This window comes from Castor canadensis, chromosome 7 (assembly GCF_047511655.1).
Source record: "Castor canadensis chromosome 7, mCasCan1.hap1v2, whole genome shotgun sequence".
Taxonomy (NCBI): Eukaryota; Metazoa; Chordata; class Mammalia; order Rodentia; family Castoridae; genus Castor; species Castor canadensis.
The window spans coordinates 127,313,627-127,328,993 of NC_133392.1; the positions used below are offsets into that span (position 1 = coordinate 127,313,627).

General features: G+C 51.3%; 1 protein-coding gene across 4 annotated transcripts in view; it reads right to left on the bottom strand.

Annotated features, from left to right (window-relative positions):
* Faah (fatty acid amide hydrolase) overlaps positions 1 to 15,367 on the bottom strand; it is a 73,874-nt gene that overhangs the window by 52,008 nt on the left and 6,499 nt on the right. The window contains exons 2-15 of one of the 4 annotated variants that reach the window (XM_020178549.2): positions 14,371 to 14,484; positions 12,393 to 12,527; positions 12,047 to 12,180; positions 11,744 to 11,950; positions 11,467 to 11,507; positions 11,117 to 11,241; positions 9,435 to 9,560; positions 8,826 to 8,923; positions 7,576 to 7,675; positions 7,244 to 7,284; positions 6,476 to 6,515; positions 5,949 to 6,057; positions 5,261 to 5,406; positions 2,488 to 5,029 (exon numbers count right to left, since the gene is read on the bottom strand). In XM_020178549.2, coding sequence (XP_020034138.2) covers positions 4,901 to 5,029; positions 5,261 to 5,406; positions 5,949 to 6,057; positions 6,476 to 6,515; positions 7,244 to 7,284; positions 7,576 to 7,675; positions 8,826 to 8,923; positions 9,435 to 9,560; positions 11,117 to 11,241; positions 11,467 to 11,507; positions 11,744 to 11,950; positions 12,047 to 12,180; positions 12,393 to 12,527; positions 14,371 to 14,484 — 1,545 coding nt within the window. In that variant the 3' untranslated portion in view covers positions 2,488 to 4,900. Of the gene's footprint in view, positions 1 to 2,487; positions 5,030 to 5,260; positions 5,407 to 5,948; positions 6,058 to 6,475; positions 6,516 to 7,243; positions 7,285 to 7,575; positions 7,676 to 8,825; positions 8,924 to 9,434; positions 9,561 to 11,116; positions 11,242 to 11,466; positions 11,508 to 11,743; positions 11,951 to 12,046; positions 12,181 to 12,392; positions 12,528 to 14,370; positions 14,485 to 15,367 lie in introns of those variants that run through there. The other 3 variants (XM_074080238.1, XR_012449923.1, XR_012449924.1) reach the window with 3 other exon arrangements.

A 15,367-nucleotide genomic window follows, 5' to 3' on the forward strand; every position in this document is an offset into this window, starting at 1 on the left:
GATGAATCTGCTGTTTCTTCAAGAGCACCTCCAGCTTGTTGTCAGCTATACTGCCAGAGCACCCACCCACCCCAGAGCCCTGGGTGTGGCAAGGCCCAGCCTCCTCCAAGCCAGTCCTTACCCCTACATGGACTCTCTGGGGACACCAACCACACAGAGAAGAGGCATCAGCAGAGACGAACCTGAAGAAAGTCCCAAGCCTGCAGCTTGAGGCTCTGACTCACTTTCCCCAGATCCTTCTCTCAGACGCCCCTCGAGCACCCTATCTGACACTCGAGAGTTCCAGATGGGTCACCTCTTTGGCTTCCTGTTGCTTTCAGGACAATCACCAGGCCCTGCATTCCACATAGGCAGACACACAGAGGTGTTTTTACAGGCCATTTGCCCATAGTGGATAAATGCCTCCTCAGAAGCATTTGGGACCCAGGCAGAGAAGAAAGGGACACCTGGGGGGAGGATAGGCAAGAGACCTTAGGGATCATCTTGCACCTGACCAGGGGAGATGACCCAAGAGTGAAGCAGACAGCTGGGAGCCCAGGGCTCCAACCTCCCCATCTCTGGGTCTCCCAGTGGAAGAAGGGTCTGTGGTTGGGTGGGAAGGGGAGAAGGAGGGAGCAGGAAACATGGTTGACTGGAAACTGGAGAGTAGAGGGGACTTGGACTAGGAACCCTTCCATTCTTGGATGTTTCAGTGAAGCCCATCTCAGGAAGTAAGGATAGATGCTGGTGACTGCTCTCAAGAAGCTGCAGATTTGGGTGGGAAGGAATTGAGGTTGATAATGTTGAGTGTGAGCCCCCGAGGATCACTTAGGAGCAGATATGAGGTTGTCAAATGACTTGTTGGTCACAACCCAAGGGGTAACCTTGAGTCATTCACCTTCCAACACTCTGACTCCATCATCTGCAAAGCTCCCGCAAAACTCATTTTCCTCTGTCCTTGTGCCTTTCTCCGCAGCCCTGCTCCATCCTCACTGATACCCTCAGCTCCCCAGGCCATGTGGCAGCTGTACCAGACCCCAAAGCACCTGGGTCTTGCTACCCCCCCTTTTCTTGAGTTGTACCTTCCCCCATACACCACCCCACTTGACTTCTCCATCACACTTATGAATGACAATTATCTTCTTTATCTATGTACTTACTTTCTATCTCACTCCCTAGAAAATAAGTTTCATAAATTTGAGAATCTTTTGCAAGGCACCTGATAATTCTCCATTGAGGCAATGATAGTAGGTGGAACCCTCCATTCCTACCTTTTCCTATCCCCACTCCATTATCTCTGCCACTCCTTCCTCATAGCACTGGACATGCTAAGTCTCTCTATCTCAGGGGAAAGTAGGTCAGAGGAAGGCGTCTGCACTTGGCACAGGTGATATTAAACCATAAGTGAGATCAGACACAATTTAGAAAGATCCCTAACTGCCATAGGAAGCATTTCTACATAGCACTGGACATGCTAAGTCTCTCTATCTCAGGGGAAAGTAGGTCAGAGGAAGGCGTCTGCACTTGGCACAGGTGATATTAAACCATAAGTGAGATCAGACACAATTTAGAAAGATCCCTAACTGCCATAGGAAGCATTTCTAAGGATACCTAGAAAAGATCACCCTGGAAGCAAGGGAGGCCAGGCAAGGAGCTGTGGCAGTGAACAAGGTCAAAAAGGGGAAAGGCTGTGAGAACAGGCAGCAGCTTTGTGATTTGGAAGGTCTTGAAGTCAGCAGACTGGTGGACGGGAAGGGAAGGGAGGAGTTGACTTCTACTGTCCTTCCTCTGGTCACTGTGCCTCCTCAGCATCATGGGACACCAGAAAGAGCTCATGTAGGTACCAAAAGAGGCTGACCCAGGTTCCATTCCAATTCCCCACTTCCAGTCATGGATTTTGGGCAAGACATGTGATCTTTCTGTAAAATGGAACAAAGATTCCTATACTAGAAATGCTAATACATTTACTTTTTTTTTTTTTGGCAGTACTGTGGCTTGAACTCAGGGCCTTCACCTTGAGCCTCTCCACCAGCCCTATTTTTTTTTGTGTGTGTGAAGGGTTTTCGAGATAGGGTCTCACAAACTATTTGCCTGGGCTGGCTTCAAAGTATGATCCTCCTGATCTCTGCCTCCTGAGTAGCTAGGATTATAGGCATGAGCCACTCACACCTGACTACTTTCAAGGAATTTTTACTGATTATTTCTTTTGCTTTTTAATTTAAGTTTGAAAGTTTGTAAGTACCTTTAAAAATGCCTATAATAGGGTTAACAGGAGGATTAAATGACATGATGACCCAGTGCCCAGAAGGTAGGCGGCTCATAGTAAGGACTCAGTAAATGTAGTTCAAGATGCCTTTTCTCCTTTTTTCCTGTAGGGTCTTCATTTCTCCCTTCCCTCTTTTGAGAAAAATCTTCCACAATTTAAGCCCCATGAAGACAAGAACCACACCTGTCTCACCCACCACTGCAGTCCCAGCACTCAACACAGTGTCTGGCCACTAGCAAATGCTCATTTAACTTCACTGGTTTAATCAAGCACCTTCTGTGTGCCATTCATACCAAGAATATAGTCACCAATAAGAAACAGTATGGTTGCTTTAGTGGAGAAGACAAAACCCGTAACATAAATGATTTCAGATAGTGATAATGCTATGAACAAAATAAAAAGGGTGACAATAGAAAGTGACAGAGGAGACCTTTACAAGCAGGTGATCAGGCAAGGTGACACTGAGGCCAAGTGGGCCAAGCAGAGGGAGTAACTAACAAGAAAGCTTCAAGGGGCTGGTGGAGTGGTCAAATGGTAGAGTGCCTGTCCAGCAAGCATGAGACCCTGAGTTCAAAAACGCCAGTACCAGTGAAGCAGGGACCAGCTCAAGATGATCAAGAAACCAAAGGTGCTCATGTGGCTGGAGCACAGGGAATGAGAGGAAGAGACCCCCAAGAACTATATCCCACAGGTTTGTAAGATGCAAGGAGGAAGCTGGGATCATGGCTCAAGTGGTAAGAGAATTTGCCTAGCAAGTATAAGACCCTGAGTTCAAACTCCAGTGCCACCAGAAAAAAAAAAAGAAAAAAAAGACACAAGGAGGAGACAGATTTTATTCTAGGCCAGATGGGAAGCTATGGAAGTCTTAAGCAGGAAATAACTCAATCTGACACTTTTGAAAGATCATTCTGGCTACTATATTGAGAATGAACTGGGGACAGATGAGGATGGAAGCTGGAGGTCCTGTTTGGAAATTATTGCAGTGACTGCATGTGACTGGCTCCTCTCAGGGCAGAGAGCATTGGTAGACTGCAGTCACCACTGGGTACAGTCGTAAAGGGAAAAGCACTTCTGGTGGAGTAGAACAATCAGGCTAGAGAAGGAAGTCTTGGGTAAGCAATTTGCTCTGTAAAGAATGTGAAACAGGTTAGATGGGAGCCAGGGGCCTGCCATGCTCCCAGAGCACAGACCCTGACACATCACCAGTCAGCAGAGTTAGAGCTGGGACCAAGGAAGATCAGGGTATTCTGAAGGGTATTCTTGCCTGAGAGAGGCAAGAAACTCCTAGTCTGCCACAGACCAGCTGCCCTTCACCTGTCAGGCAATGCAATCCAGTAAGAGATGAGCTGGTAGTCTGGCCAGGGCTGAGACAACTCACTTCAATTCCCAGACAGCCCCTCTCTGCCCTGGGCAACAGCTCAGGCCTCAGGTCCCTCTCCCCAGATTAGGGATCATGGAGAAATGTCCTTATCCTTCCCCAGTCTTTGCCCTTCCAATCTGCCCTCCTCACTGAACCTGTATGACAACCTTCAAGAACCCTCATCTCCCTTGAGACAGAGCTCAAGTTCCTGACTCCAGGTCTACCTTGATCTGGCCTCACCTGCATCTCTGCTTCCCTTGTGTTCATTCAACATGCCTGCCATTGCCAAGATCACCCTGGTCTTTGGTATACTGCCCCTTTTCCCTTGGATGTTCTTATCCCTTATCTCAGCCTCCCAGAACTTTTAGACTTAACACAGATCCTCCCATCCTCCAGGATGCCTTCTTAGAGCAATCCAGGCCTTGGTGGGCTCTGTGAGCATCCTTGACCAGATTGCCTTGCTTTGTGCTCTCCTCCTCAGGCTGGTGGGTTCCTCTGCCCAACAACACCAGCTTAGGGCCAGCTGTGTCCACTCAACTCTGGCACTTCCCCTGCTGCCCTGTGCTGACCATGGAAGACAAAGATGTAGCAGTGGAGTCTCCTGCCATCGAGGTGAGTCAGTGTGCTCAGGGAGATAGACTCACCACAGATGCCCCCATATAAAGCAGACTAGGAGGAAACAGCCCAAACCCTTCAGGGCCCTGAGGAAGAATTGCAGGCATCCTGGAGAAAGAGGAATTCAAGTTGGGCCTCAAAGGGTTGAGCAACAGAGGAGCAGAAAGGGCATGTTAGCAGAGAAAAGGAGCAAAGGAAGGAAGGAGAACCAGGGCAGTGTCCAGCAAAGCTGGGCTGAGTCCAAGCAAGAAAGAAGTGTCCAGAGTGAAGTGCCAGGGACATCCTGTGGGTTATAGATGCCAGGGTGATTTTGGAGCAGGAAAGTGACATGGCTGCAGCTGGCTGTGGAAAGCCACTTCTCAACAGGCTCCAGCCCCAAACACCCTAATGGTAATACCCAGACAGTGCACAGATGAAGAACTGTTGACTGTTGGTGGGCCTTGGTTCATGGTATATAGGCTGGCTGCCACATAGGTAAGGGATCAGGGTGAAGAGGGGACCAGAGGGGAAGAAAGGTCCAGATGGTGGGGGAGGGTTTCTGCACGTCTACAAAGGAAGGGATGTGCAAGCCTCTGCCCCATGCTGAGCACTTCTTTGTGAGGCAGCAGAGTGTCCTGACTAGGCTGGGCCACAGAGCATGTGGATCTCAGGTCCTCTGTAGCAAGGCAGGCAGGTGGCCCTTAAGATAGCCGTTTTTCAGGAGTCATCAGTCGCTCTACCTCTCGCATGAGCCTCAGACACATCTCTTCCTGCCAAGGCAGAGCCACACACTGCACAGCCACAGGCAGCCCCACGCTCTTCTTCATGGCCTGCAGGGTACACAGGCATCAGGATGGGGGAAGTGAGGTGGGACCCCACCCCAGGTCCAGGCAGCAAGTGTTCCACCAGAGAGGACGGGCAGCAAGTGAGGCCAGAAGCAGGCTTGAGGCTTGCTTTAAGGCAGGCTGGCAAGGACTGCAAATGCTGACTGTGTCCTCCATAGCAGCTGGAGCTGGAGGGGGCAGTATGCTGGTGGGGGGGGTATGAGTGGGCAGCTTTACCTTCTGCAGCATCCTGTCCCAGATATCCCCAAAGTAGCCCCTGCAGTGTTCCATCTGGGCCTCGTCCTCAGCAGTCACTGTGGTGACAGGCACCACCCCCGCAGGAAAATCCAGGCAATTGTAGAGCAGAGTGTAGCTGATGGCTCCTGAAACACATCACAGTGGCTGCCACAGGCCCTGCCACCTACAATGCCAACTGTTCTTTCTGGTCCTCAGTTACCCTGCGTGTGTAAAGGCAACCTGCCTTCACAGTCAGGGAAAGAGCTGAGCTTTAAGCAAAAATAACCCAGGAGCCCAAAAAGATCCACTTATGCTTGCAAGCCCTGTGCCTTTGCCCATGATTTCCCCCATTTGGAATGTTCTTTTTTCCTTGGCTTTTCTAAGCCCACCTAGATTCAAATACCATCCCACCCAAAACTACAGAGTCTGTAACTCAAGATCCCCAACTTGAATAGTGCTCATGACACTGGGGAGTTCATTCCCCTCACCAGAGCATCCCTTGCCTCCCATCTTTCCAGCCAGCCAGTGAGGCCCACAAGGTTAAGGTCCTCTCCCAGTGGTGGACTCCTCACCCTCTACTTCCTCTTCTCCTCTACTTCCCAGAAACTTTACAGAGCACAGACTGAACTCATAGAAGAGAAAGGGCAGGAAGGGGTGCCAGGGGAATGGGCAGGGCAGCAGGCCTCACCTGTGGCCCTGCCTGGAGCATTCAAGTTCAAAGCAGGGCCCAGCATAGGGGTCAGCAGCACATCCAGGTCCTGCGCTTTCCACTGAGCAATCACAGAGTTGCGATACATCTAAGGGGAAACCCACATGCCAGGGGAGGCATTCAGATCCAGGGCATCCAATGCAGGAATGGTGGCTGGGTGGCTGTGGCCCCAGACCTGCCACTGGATCTGAGCTGAGCCACCAGGCAATGGAGGTCCTCCGGACAGGCAGGCACTTCTGCTTCTGAGCAGCAGCATCATATTTCACCTCCCACCTAAACCACAGATACACTTTCTGCCAAGGTGAAGCCACACACTACAGTCCCAGAGGAGCCTCACACTAACCCAGCCCCTAAGGACAGGCACTGAGCAAATAAGCATCAGAAAGCAGGGCCCACACTGTGACCCAGAGAGAAGAGGGAATGACAGATCACTTCAGGAGACCAGTGGAAGCAGTAACCAAAAGACCCCACTGGCAGGTGCCCCTCCCCCTCCACTCAAGCCTCACCTCAATCTCATGGTGCAGTTCCCAGAGCTCTCCAGCCGACCTGGGCAAAAGGAATGAAGTCACCAGCTATCATGACCACAGTCACAGGGATGAGCAACATCAGACATCCTATTCTCACCATATCATTCAATCTGAGGGGAGCTCTAAGAGAGCAGAAGTTTGAGGTGTTGCTGCCCGGATGAAAAAACTAGGCCCCAAAGGGACTTAGGCCAGGTCACTTAGTGACCACTTAACAGAGACAGCACTAGATTAAGTCTGATTCCCTGCTACCCTCATGACACAGGAGAGGCCAGAATTGTCAAAGATCCTGAATGCCTGGAGGTAAGAGAAGGAATCAGTTTACAGGGTGTCAGACAGGGAATGGAGTAATTGAACCCATGCTTTTCTACCTAAGCCACAAAGGGGCAGGTAGAACCTGGTGTAGCTCAGTTCAGTTCAGTTTTCTACATTTCATGCTTCCCTGGTGTCCAGCCTCCACACATCACCCCAGCCCATGCCAACTTCTTCTTCCCACTGTGGCCAGCTAGACCAACCTTCTTCCCTCCTTCTATTTCGTCCAGTTCCCTCCTACCCCTTGCTCTCCAGTCAGACTTGGACCCTGCTCAGACAGCTTCTAGGTCCCATCTGAGGGCCACAGAGGTTGTCTGCCTGGGCCACTTCGACCTCAGAAACTACTTTCTCCAGGGCTTTTCCTGCCAGAAGCCATTTGGACTCAGATGGGTAGAAATAGACAAGGGGCAGGTATCTGGGCACAGGAAAGATTCTCACCGAGGCCTCATGCTGCTGAGAAAGGCCGCCATCCGTGGGTACTGTAGCAGAACAGACACAGGGTCAGTGACTCAGCTTGGGGCACTGGCAGTCACCCACACCTCATTCCTCTGTGTCCCCTGGGCCCCAGGATGCAACCCTTTCAGTAGGAAGGTTGGTTTAAGACTGTAGGGGATGGGGAGGAGAGCAGTCAGGGGTAGGGATAGAGAGAAGAATACCTGATCAAACCAAGAGACCAAGGCGAGGCAGGAAAGAAACAGAGGCCATGGATGTCAGGATGTTAGAGGCTCTGCCCAACCCAGCCCAGCCCCTCAAACATCTTATACCCTCACCAGAGGCTTCAGCAGGAAGGCCAGCAGTCCTTTAAGCCACCTGGGCAGCTTTAGAATTAAGATCAGTTCCCGCAAACAGGGGTCCACGAAATCACCTTTGCTGAGAGACAAAAAGAGCCAGTCTAGGTGCTCCCATTGCCCACCCCTCCTGGATTCCTGCACAGCAACTACAACCCATTTTCTACTGTTCTCTATACTTCCCTCCTCCCCAGACTTCAGTAAATTACAGGTTTCCAACCCTTTCATCTGTCACCTTCATCTGTCTTTTGGGACACCTGGGCTCCACCCCACCCCCACTGGAGTTCCCAAGAAAGCACTTGGGGTCTCTCTCTCCAGCAGATCCAGCTCAGATCATAAGGACTGAGGGCAACATCTCCTTGCCCAGGCTTCACACCGGGCACATCTGGATCAGCCTTGACACCAGTCCACAGGTTCAAGGGGGGCTGTCCAGGGTGGACTGCGCATGAAGCCTATCTCTGAGCTGGTTCAGTATTTCAAAGAAAGGTCTCAAGTGGCCAATCCTGGGCCTTATTCCCAGGGCCAAAGCGAGAGGTAACCCCACACTTTAAAGCCTGGACTATACTCAATGGCTGCGAGATCAGTGGGAAAACAAGACAGGCTGGGCCCTGGACTGAGCGAAGCTGAGGGAGCCAAGCTGCCCCACAATGAGGCAGAGAAAATAGGTTTATGGCCATCAAATCACAGCTCCAAGAGGCACCTTCACAGGACTGTCCTCTGTCCCTTCAATGACTGAGAATAGCCAAGGAGAACCAGCTTCTCTAGACATAAACTCTGCCAAACCCTTAAAGTGAGTCTGCTATAACTCACCCACTTCACAGAAGAGAAAACTGAGGTCCTGCTCAGAAAGAAAGACTTGGATAAGATCAGAAGGAGTCTGGAGTCATAGCCTGATATGCATGCCCCATTCTCCTGCCTTGGTCCTGTCTTTTCCAAACAACAGGAAATGTCCTGCCCACCCCTACCCTACAACCAGCTCAGCTCAGGGGAGGCTATGGATGCACAATTCAGCCTCCTCTCAGCTGGCACCACCTTTCTAAAGTCTCCCTGGTGAGGTATCTCCAGGTACAACTTGCACAGCTAGTGGGGCAGCAAGGTTCCTGCCCAGAAGGCTCACACCTTCTTTGTGTATGGCTGAGACCCACCCTGGGAGTCACAGAGCCCAGCTTCTCTTCCCGGGTCTGGGCACTTTTCTGATCCCACCTCAGACTCTAAAGCCCAACAACACTCACAAGCTCTGGAGGAAGCTCTGGCCACCGTCACTGAAGAGCCCTCCTGTCGACAGGTTCTCCAGAGCATGAGGTATGTCACTTGGCAAGAAGGGAACCAGCTGCAGGGGTTGAGAGGTGTGAGTCCCCCAGACCTAACAACGCTGTGTTCCCATGACCCACATGCTGTCCTAGTGGCCCTAAGCATAGGATGGACCAGTCTTGCCCCATAGTTACTCTCATGAGAGCCACAATGGCAGCCTTACTGTAAAATGGCCCTCAGGAGAGATGTCGGGAGCCACATAGAAAGCTGTCTCAGAGAGCAGACCAAACTCACTGTCCCACAGTCTCAGGGCCTCAGAAACTTCTGGAGAACTGTGTACCTTTATTAATGGTACAACCTCCAAATGCAGCACTCACACATTGCCCAGTGCAGGCTGAGTTTTCCACCCACCACCAGCCACAATACTCCTGGTCAGCCCACGCTATACATGTATGTCCCGCAGGCCACGTTCTCATCATCCCAAATGACTAAACAATAGGCCAAGAGCCTGGGAAGAAGTCGCCAGGGGTACCAGGAAGGCTCCCCTGGAGGAGTAGAGATGCCAGGACTTCAGACGCCCACGGCCATACCATGTGACCAGCAGCCTCAAGGCTCTGCTTGGTCTCCAGCAGCGCCCGCTTCATGGCTGGGCTGGGCATGGTATAGTTGTCAGTCTCATAGAACCCTACTCTTAGGGGCCGGGAGCTTGTGTAGACCTAGAAGCAAACACAAGAGGCAGGGTTGGAACAGGAAAGGATGGCCAAGGCAGAGTTCTAAAAGAGAAGCTACTCAGCCTCAGCCATAACTGTGAAGTTGCAGCCCAGATTCCTGTCACCATTTCCCCTGAAAATGGGTTATCAACAGAGTCAGGACTTTCCATATCCGACCCTTTCATAAAACACCTTCACAATGACTTGGAGGTAACCAGAGCAGGGAGATGAATTCCCACTTGTCATAAGAAGAAACTGAGGTTTGAGATTGGGGCTCAGAGTGGGGCTGGGACTTTCCCAACCACTTTCTGCAGAGTAACAACGATTAGGCCTAGACCCAAGCATCCTGTCTCCTGAGCCAAGGCTCTTCACCTATCCTGCTCCCATAAAAAACCATTCCAGACCTCCAGACAGAAATCACCTCCCTCCTTTCCTTCCTCTCAGAAAGGGGTTCAGGCTGCAACTGTCTGAATGTGTCTGCTGAGGAGGGAGAGCCCACCCTACCCCACCCCGATCTGACCATCTGCTCCACCCCCAGAAACACCAAGCACATTCTCCAGCTCACAGACCCTCAGCTCCTCTGAGGTTGCCTGTGGGGGTGAGGCAAGAGGCCTGCATAGAAGAAATGCAGGGCTGCTAAGTGGAGCCTCATCAGGCTCACAGGTCACTAGCCACACTGATGTGACACCTGTTCCTCTGTCCATATCCACCAAACATGACTACTCTTGAACACTTTATACATAACTACAAGTAATCTTGTTGATTCTGGAACCGTCTCCATCAATTCTTCAGTGGAAAGCATCCAAGGACACTGATGCCCTAGGACTCTGAACCTCTCACCTCCTTAACTTATCCTTAACTTATCCTTGCAATCCTTAACTATTAGATCATGATCCTTTTTTTTAAGTGGTTTTATTTTGTCTTCATTTATTTTATTTTATTTTTCATTGTTGTACTGGTGGTACATTGTGGCATTTACAAAAGTTCTTATAATATATCAAATATATCATAGTTGAATTCACCCCCTCCATCATGATCCTTACCTAACCTCAGCCAATCACCATATTGAAAGACCAGCCTAAGCCAGGCCCCACACTGCCCAGCTCTCTGAGAAGATGCTCAAGCTCTGTTGAGCCAGAGCTCACTTGTCTGGAAAAGTAAGGAGATCAGTTCTGTCTGACCAACAGGCTGTCTCTGTGATATTTAGGGGAGCCAACATTCCATACTGCCCAGAGCTCGCTCCGTCTGTGTCAAGCACATCTGCCTATTTGCAGGGTATATGGACAGGAATACTGTAAGCAAGGTTATTTACTGAGGTCAAATACAGCCCAAGTACAGGGTTTCGCCCCCAAGGAATTTTCAGGCTAGAGGTAGTTCCTGACTCCCATTCTTCAGTGACAACAGCATAGGCTAAGAGCCTGAGGGCTTCCAAATGCAGACAAGGATGCCACCAAGTGGCAATATGTGGTGTAGCAGTTGACTCTAGATTCAGACCTTGGGTGAGGGACTCACACTGCCTGATTTCACACCTTTGCCCACCCTACCTCTACTTGTCTACTCACCTCCTCCCTGAAGGGGAGGGGAGGCACAGTGGGGTCCAAACGGAACATGTCTTCACACAGCAGGGCTCGCAAGCACAACGCCAGACTCTCCACATCCCGGGCCATGGGGCCAACAGAGACTTGCACTGTGGCGCAGGGAGAAGAGGAAACAGGGATCACCTGGCAACCAATGGGCTCTGGGGCTGGATCCAAGTGAGGGCTGGGCCACAGCTCAGGAGTATGACCAAGACAAAGAGGGTGGGCCTCAGACCTAGAGTGGCCTGGCAACCAGACACTGCCCACCAGAGAAGTAGCTAGCAGAGGTAGATCAGGCTGACCCCCACCCTCTTCAAGGGCACCATAGTCCTCACCTGCCACCTGTCCATAGACACAGCCCTTCAGGCCATTCTTGCTAGGTAAGAAACACAAGATGTTGAGAACAGGAAGTAGCCGCCCTTGGCCCATCCCAAACCCATGCAGCAGCTCCAAACTCCCCTCACCGGAAACTAGAAACTATGGTGGCTGGGGGTGGTAACACTTTCTTCCAGCAAACTCTGGTGAGTGAATTCCTGCCTGGAGCCCAGAGAGGTTGGAGGCTAGGCCAATGTCACGAAGCAAGGGATCCAGAAGCCCCCTCACCCACCATACCTGAGTCGGTTTCCTGTAGGCTTGAGGCCGCAGATGCCACAGAAGGCAGAAGGGAATCGGATACTGCCTCCGATGTCAGTGCCTAAGCCTAGCAGAGAGCCTCTAGAGCCGATGAGGGCCCCCTCACCCCCTGAGGAGCCACCTGGGGTCTTGGAGGACTTCCATGGGTTCACGGTCTGGCCGAAGAGGGGGTTACTACAGTCATAACTGCAGGAAGCAGGAATGGGTCAGACTGGTCATGCCAGCCCAGGTGCCCCCCATCCGCTCCACCTCACCTTGCCGAGGACCAACCCGAAACCCAACCTTAACATGGACTGGGGGACGTTGGTGTGCACAAAGGGCACGGCACCCTGCAGTTTCAGCACCTGCACCACCACGCTGTCACATTCTGCCGGCACCCCCTGGTTCAGGCTCAAGCCTAGCGTGGAGTCCTGGCCCTGGGAGGAGGGATGGGCACCAAAAGGACACAGCCCATGAGGCAGGAGTCCTGCAACAACCTAGACCCACTCCCACCACTGTCATCCTGGCCAGGTCCCCTCTCAAGGCCTCTGGACCTGATATTTCCTCTGAGCGCCCCAAGTGACCCAGGACACCGAGCTTGCTGAGGGACAGAGGGGATGTGGAGGCCTAATACCAGGGAATGAAGTACCTTGTAGCTGAAGCACTCCTTGAGGCTCACAGGGACACCATAGAGCAGACCCTGCCGTGGGGCTTGGGACACCTGAGTTTCACAGTCAGCCAGGTAGGAGGTCACACAGTTGGTCCCTTTGTTCACTTCCCAGGCCTAGGGGAGGAGAAAATGAACACAAGGTAAAGCTAGCCTTTTTTTCTTTTTCTTTTTTTAATTGTGGCAAAATATGTGTTATAAAAGATTGCCAGGTGTGGTGGTTCACACCTGTAATTCCAGCACTCAGAGACTGAGGCAGGAGGATCAAGAATTTAGGGCCAATTTAGGCTACATAGCAAGACCCTGTCTGAAAAACAAAACAAAACAAAAAACCTCAACAATTTACCTCAATGGTAAAGTACTTACCTAGCATACACAAAGCCTTGGGTTCCAGTATCACACACACACACACACACACACACACACACACACACACACACACACACATATCATACTGAATTAGCCTTTTAAAGTGTACCTAGGAAAAAGGTAACCAGCAAAAAACCCAGAACAAGCACAGAGAATGACCTTGGGCCCAGCACTAATCTTGCTGGGGACATTTGGCCCCAGCCTCACCCTGACTGTCTCTGGCCTTCAACCCCAAGACACAAAACAGAGGGAGAGACAAAGACAGAGCCAGGGAAAACTCCTAGGGCCAGGGTAAAACCAAGGCACTCAAGGGAAGAAGATACTATTCTTAGATGTCTCTAGCAGGGTATGACTGGGAGGAAGATGACCACTGGCCACTCCTCACACCCTGCCTCGACCCCAACTCCTCTGCTACATCTCTGCCCAGTGAGGCAGATGGGAACCAGGCAGAGCAGACCCCATGTCAGTTCATTGTGGGAATCAGCCACACACTTGGGATGGACCCAGACTCCAATCTCCTGTGTTCCAGCATTCTCTCCTCTGCCCATTCCTAGCCCACACCTGGCCCAGCCAAGGCTCCCCTTTCCCAGGGACTCATGTGTCTAATAACCAAGTCACACAGAGGAGTACTGACTGACTGTGGTAAAGGGGTAAGGGCTTGGCTGAAAGGAAATGCATGCTGAGAGTGTTATCTGTCTAGAGCCTTCAACCATAGCGCAGGGACAAGGAGAGAAAAGCAGGAGGAGCCAGGAGCAGCCTAGTGACTCCTGCTCCTGCTCCTGCAGACACCTAAAGAAAGGAGTGGGTGGTGCTGCCATACTCAGGACTGTGGATATTTGTCACCAGGCCACCCAAGGCAGGAAGAGAGGAGCCCATGTGTAACCAGAACACTCTCTTGTGGTGACCAGGAAGGGCAGGAGCCTTTCAGGGACTTGGTAGGGAAGAAGCAATACCATCTGCTGAGTCCCTGTGTCCTGTCAGTAATGCTCACCTGCAGTCTCTCAGCTGTAGTCCTTCAACCCCTGTCTTACACACCCATCACCCGACACTCCTGATCACCTCACTATCATGTGCAAGTCACATTCAGTGCACAATTTATCCTTCTTTTCTTTCTTTCTACACATATTTCTTGAGCACTTCCTGTGGAAGACATGCTGTGGCCCAAAAAGCCAGTCGCAGAGCAAGACAGGCCCAGAGTTCTGACGCCCTGAACCTTGGCCTTGGCTGTGGTACTGCTGGAGGAGACAGGAGATCTGGGCCTGAAGGACTAGAGAGCTGAGAGGGCACCTCACAAGGAGGCTGCTGCTGGTCATGGACGAGAGGGTAGTGAGGCCAGACTTGGTGACCAATGGGAGTAGAGATGAGAGGAAAGGCTCATTCTCTCTCTCTCTCTCTCTCTCTCTCTCTCTCTCTCTCTCTCTCTGTCACACACACACACACACACACACACACACACACACACACAAACATACACACACACTTACCACAACCCCGAGTAGGACAACTCCAGGCCAGGTTTTCCCCACAGCTGAGAGAGAAAGAAGGGGGGGGGAGGTGGAAATAAAGTGTCAGGGCTGGCCAAGGGCCTTACCTTTCCAATATAGGTAAAGAGAGCAGCTTCTGGGGACAGCTCCCCACTGTGTAACTTCTGCACCAGCTGAAGTAAGGGCAGGGCCAGCAGCGCCTCTGAGTCCAGGTCCGGGTTCTATGGGGGACACACTCAGATCAACCCCCTTACTTCCCGAAGGCCAAGGTGTCTACACCAAATGCATGTGGCCCATGCGTCTCGGTGCCCAAGCAGGTGCTCAATGCCACAAGCCAATCCATGGCAAATCCACCCACAGCTCTGCCCATTCTGGGCAGACCTTGCCATCCCTGGCCAATGCAGATGTCACCTGCACTTGGAGAAGCAGGTTGGAGCAGGTAGGGGCATACTCAGGCTGATTATTGCACCATTACAACTAACCCAATCATGGCTGCCTACTGCATGGCAGGCGCTATGCTGACATACTCTGGGTTTATGTTTTTGAAACTGGGTCTCAGCTGTGTTGCCCAGGCTTGCCTTAGCAAGTAGCTGGTATTACAGGACTGTACTACCATGCGAGCTTCACTTATATTTTGATTAAATCATACTACCATTCTCATTACACAGATAAAGAAACCAAGACTTGGAGAGAGGAAGTGCCTTGCCTAGGAGGATAAAGGTAAGTGGCAGTGCTCTGCCCACCCAGCACAGCCTGCCCACTGGCCATTCACCTGCACCTAGCCATCCAGCCTCTGGCGGGGAAGGGCAAATACCAGAAGATCCCTTTCCAGTGGCTGGGCCTGTGGCTGGAGGTCACATCTAAAAGGAAGGATTGACACATTCATTCTGCAGACATGTATGAGGTGCCTACTCCTGCTTTCCCTCCTATACCTCACTCAGCATGGGAATCAGCAGCAAATAAAAAGCCACGCCCACAGAGTTTATATAGGACAGGGGTGGGGGTAACAGAAGACAAATATTAATATGATTAAGAAAATGATATAGAAAATAAAAAATAAGCAGGAGTTTTAAAAACTGAGATAACCAGCTCAAGAATTAAAGA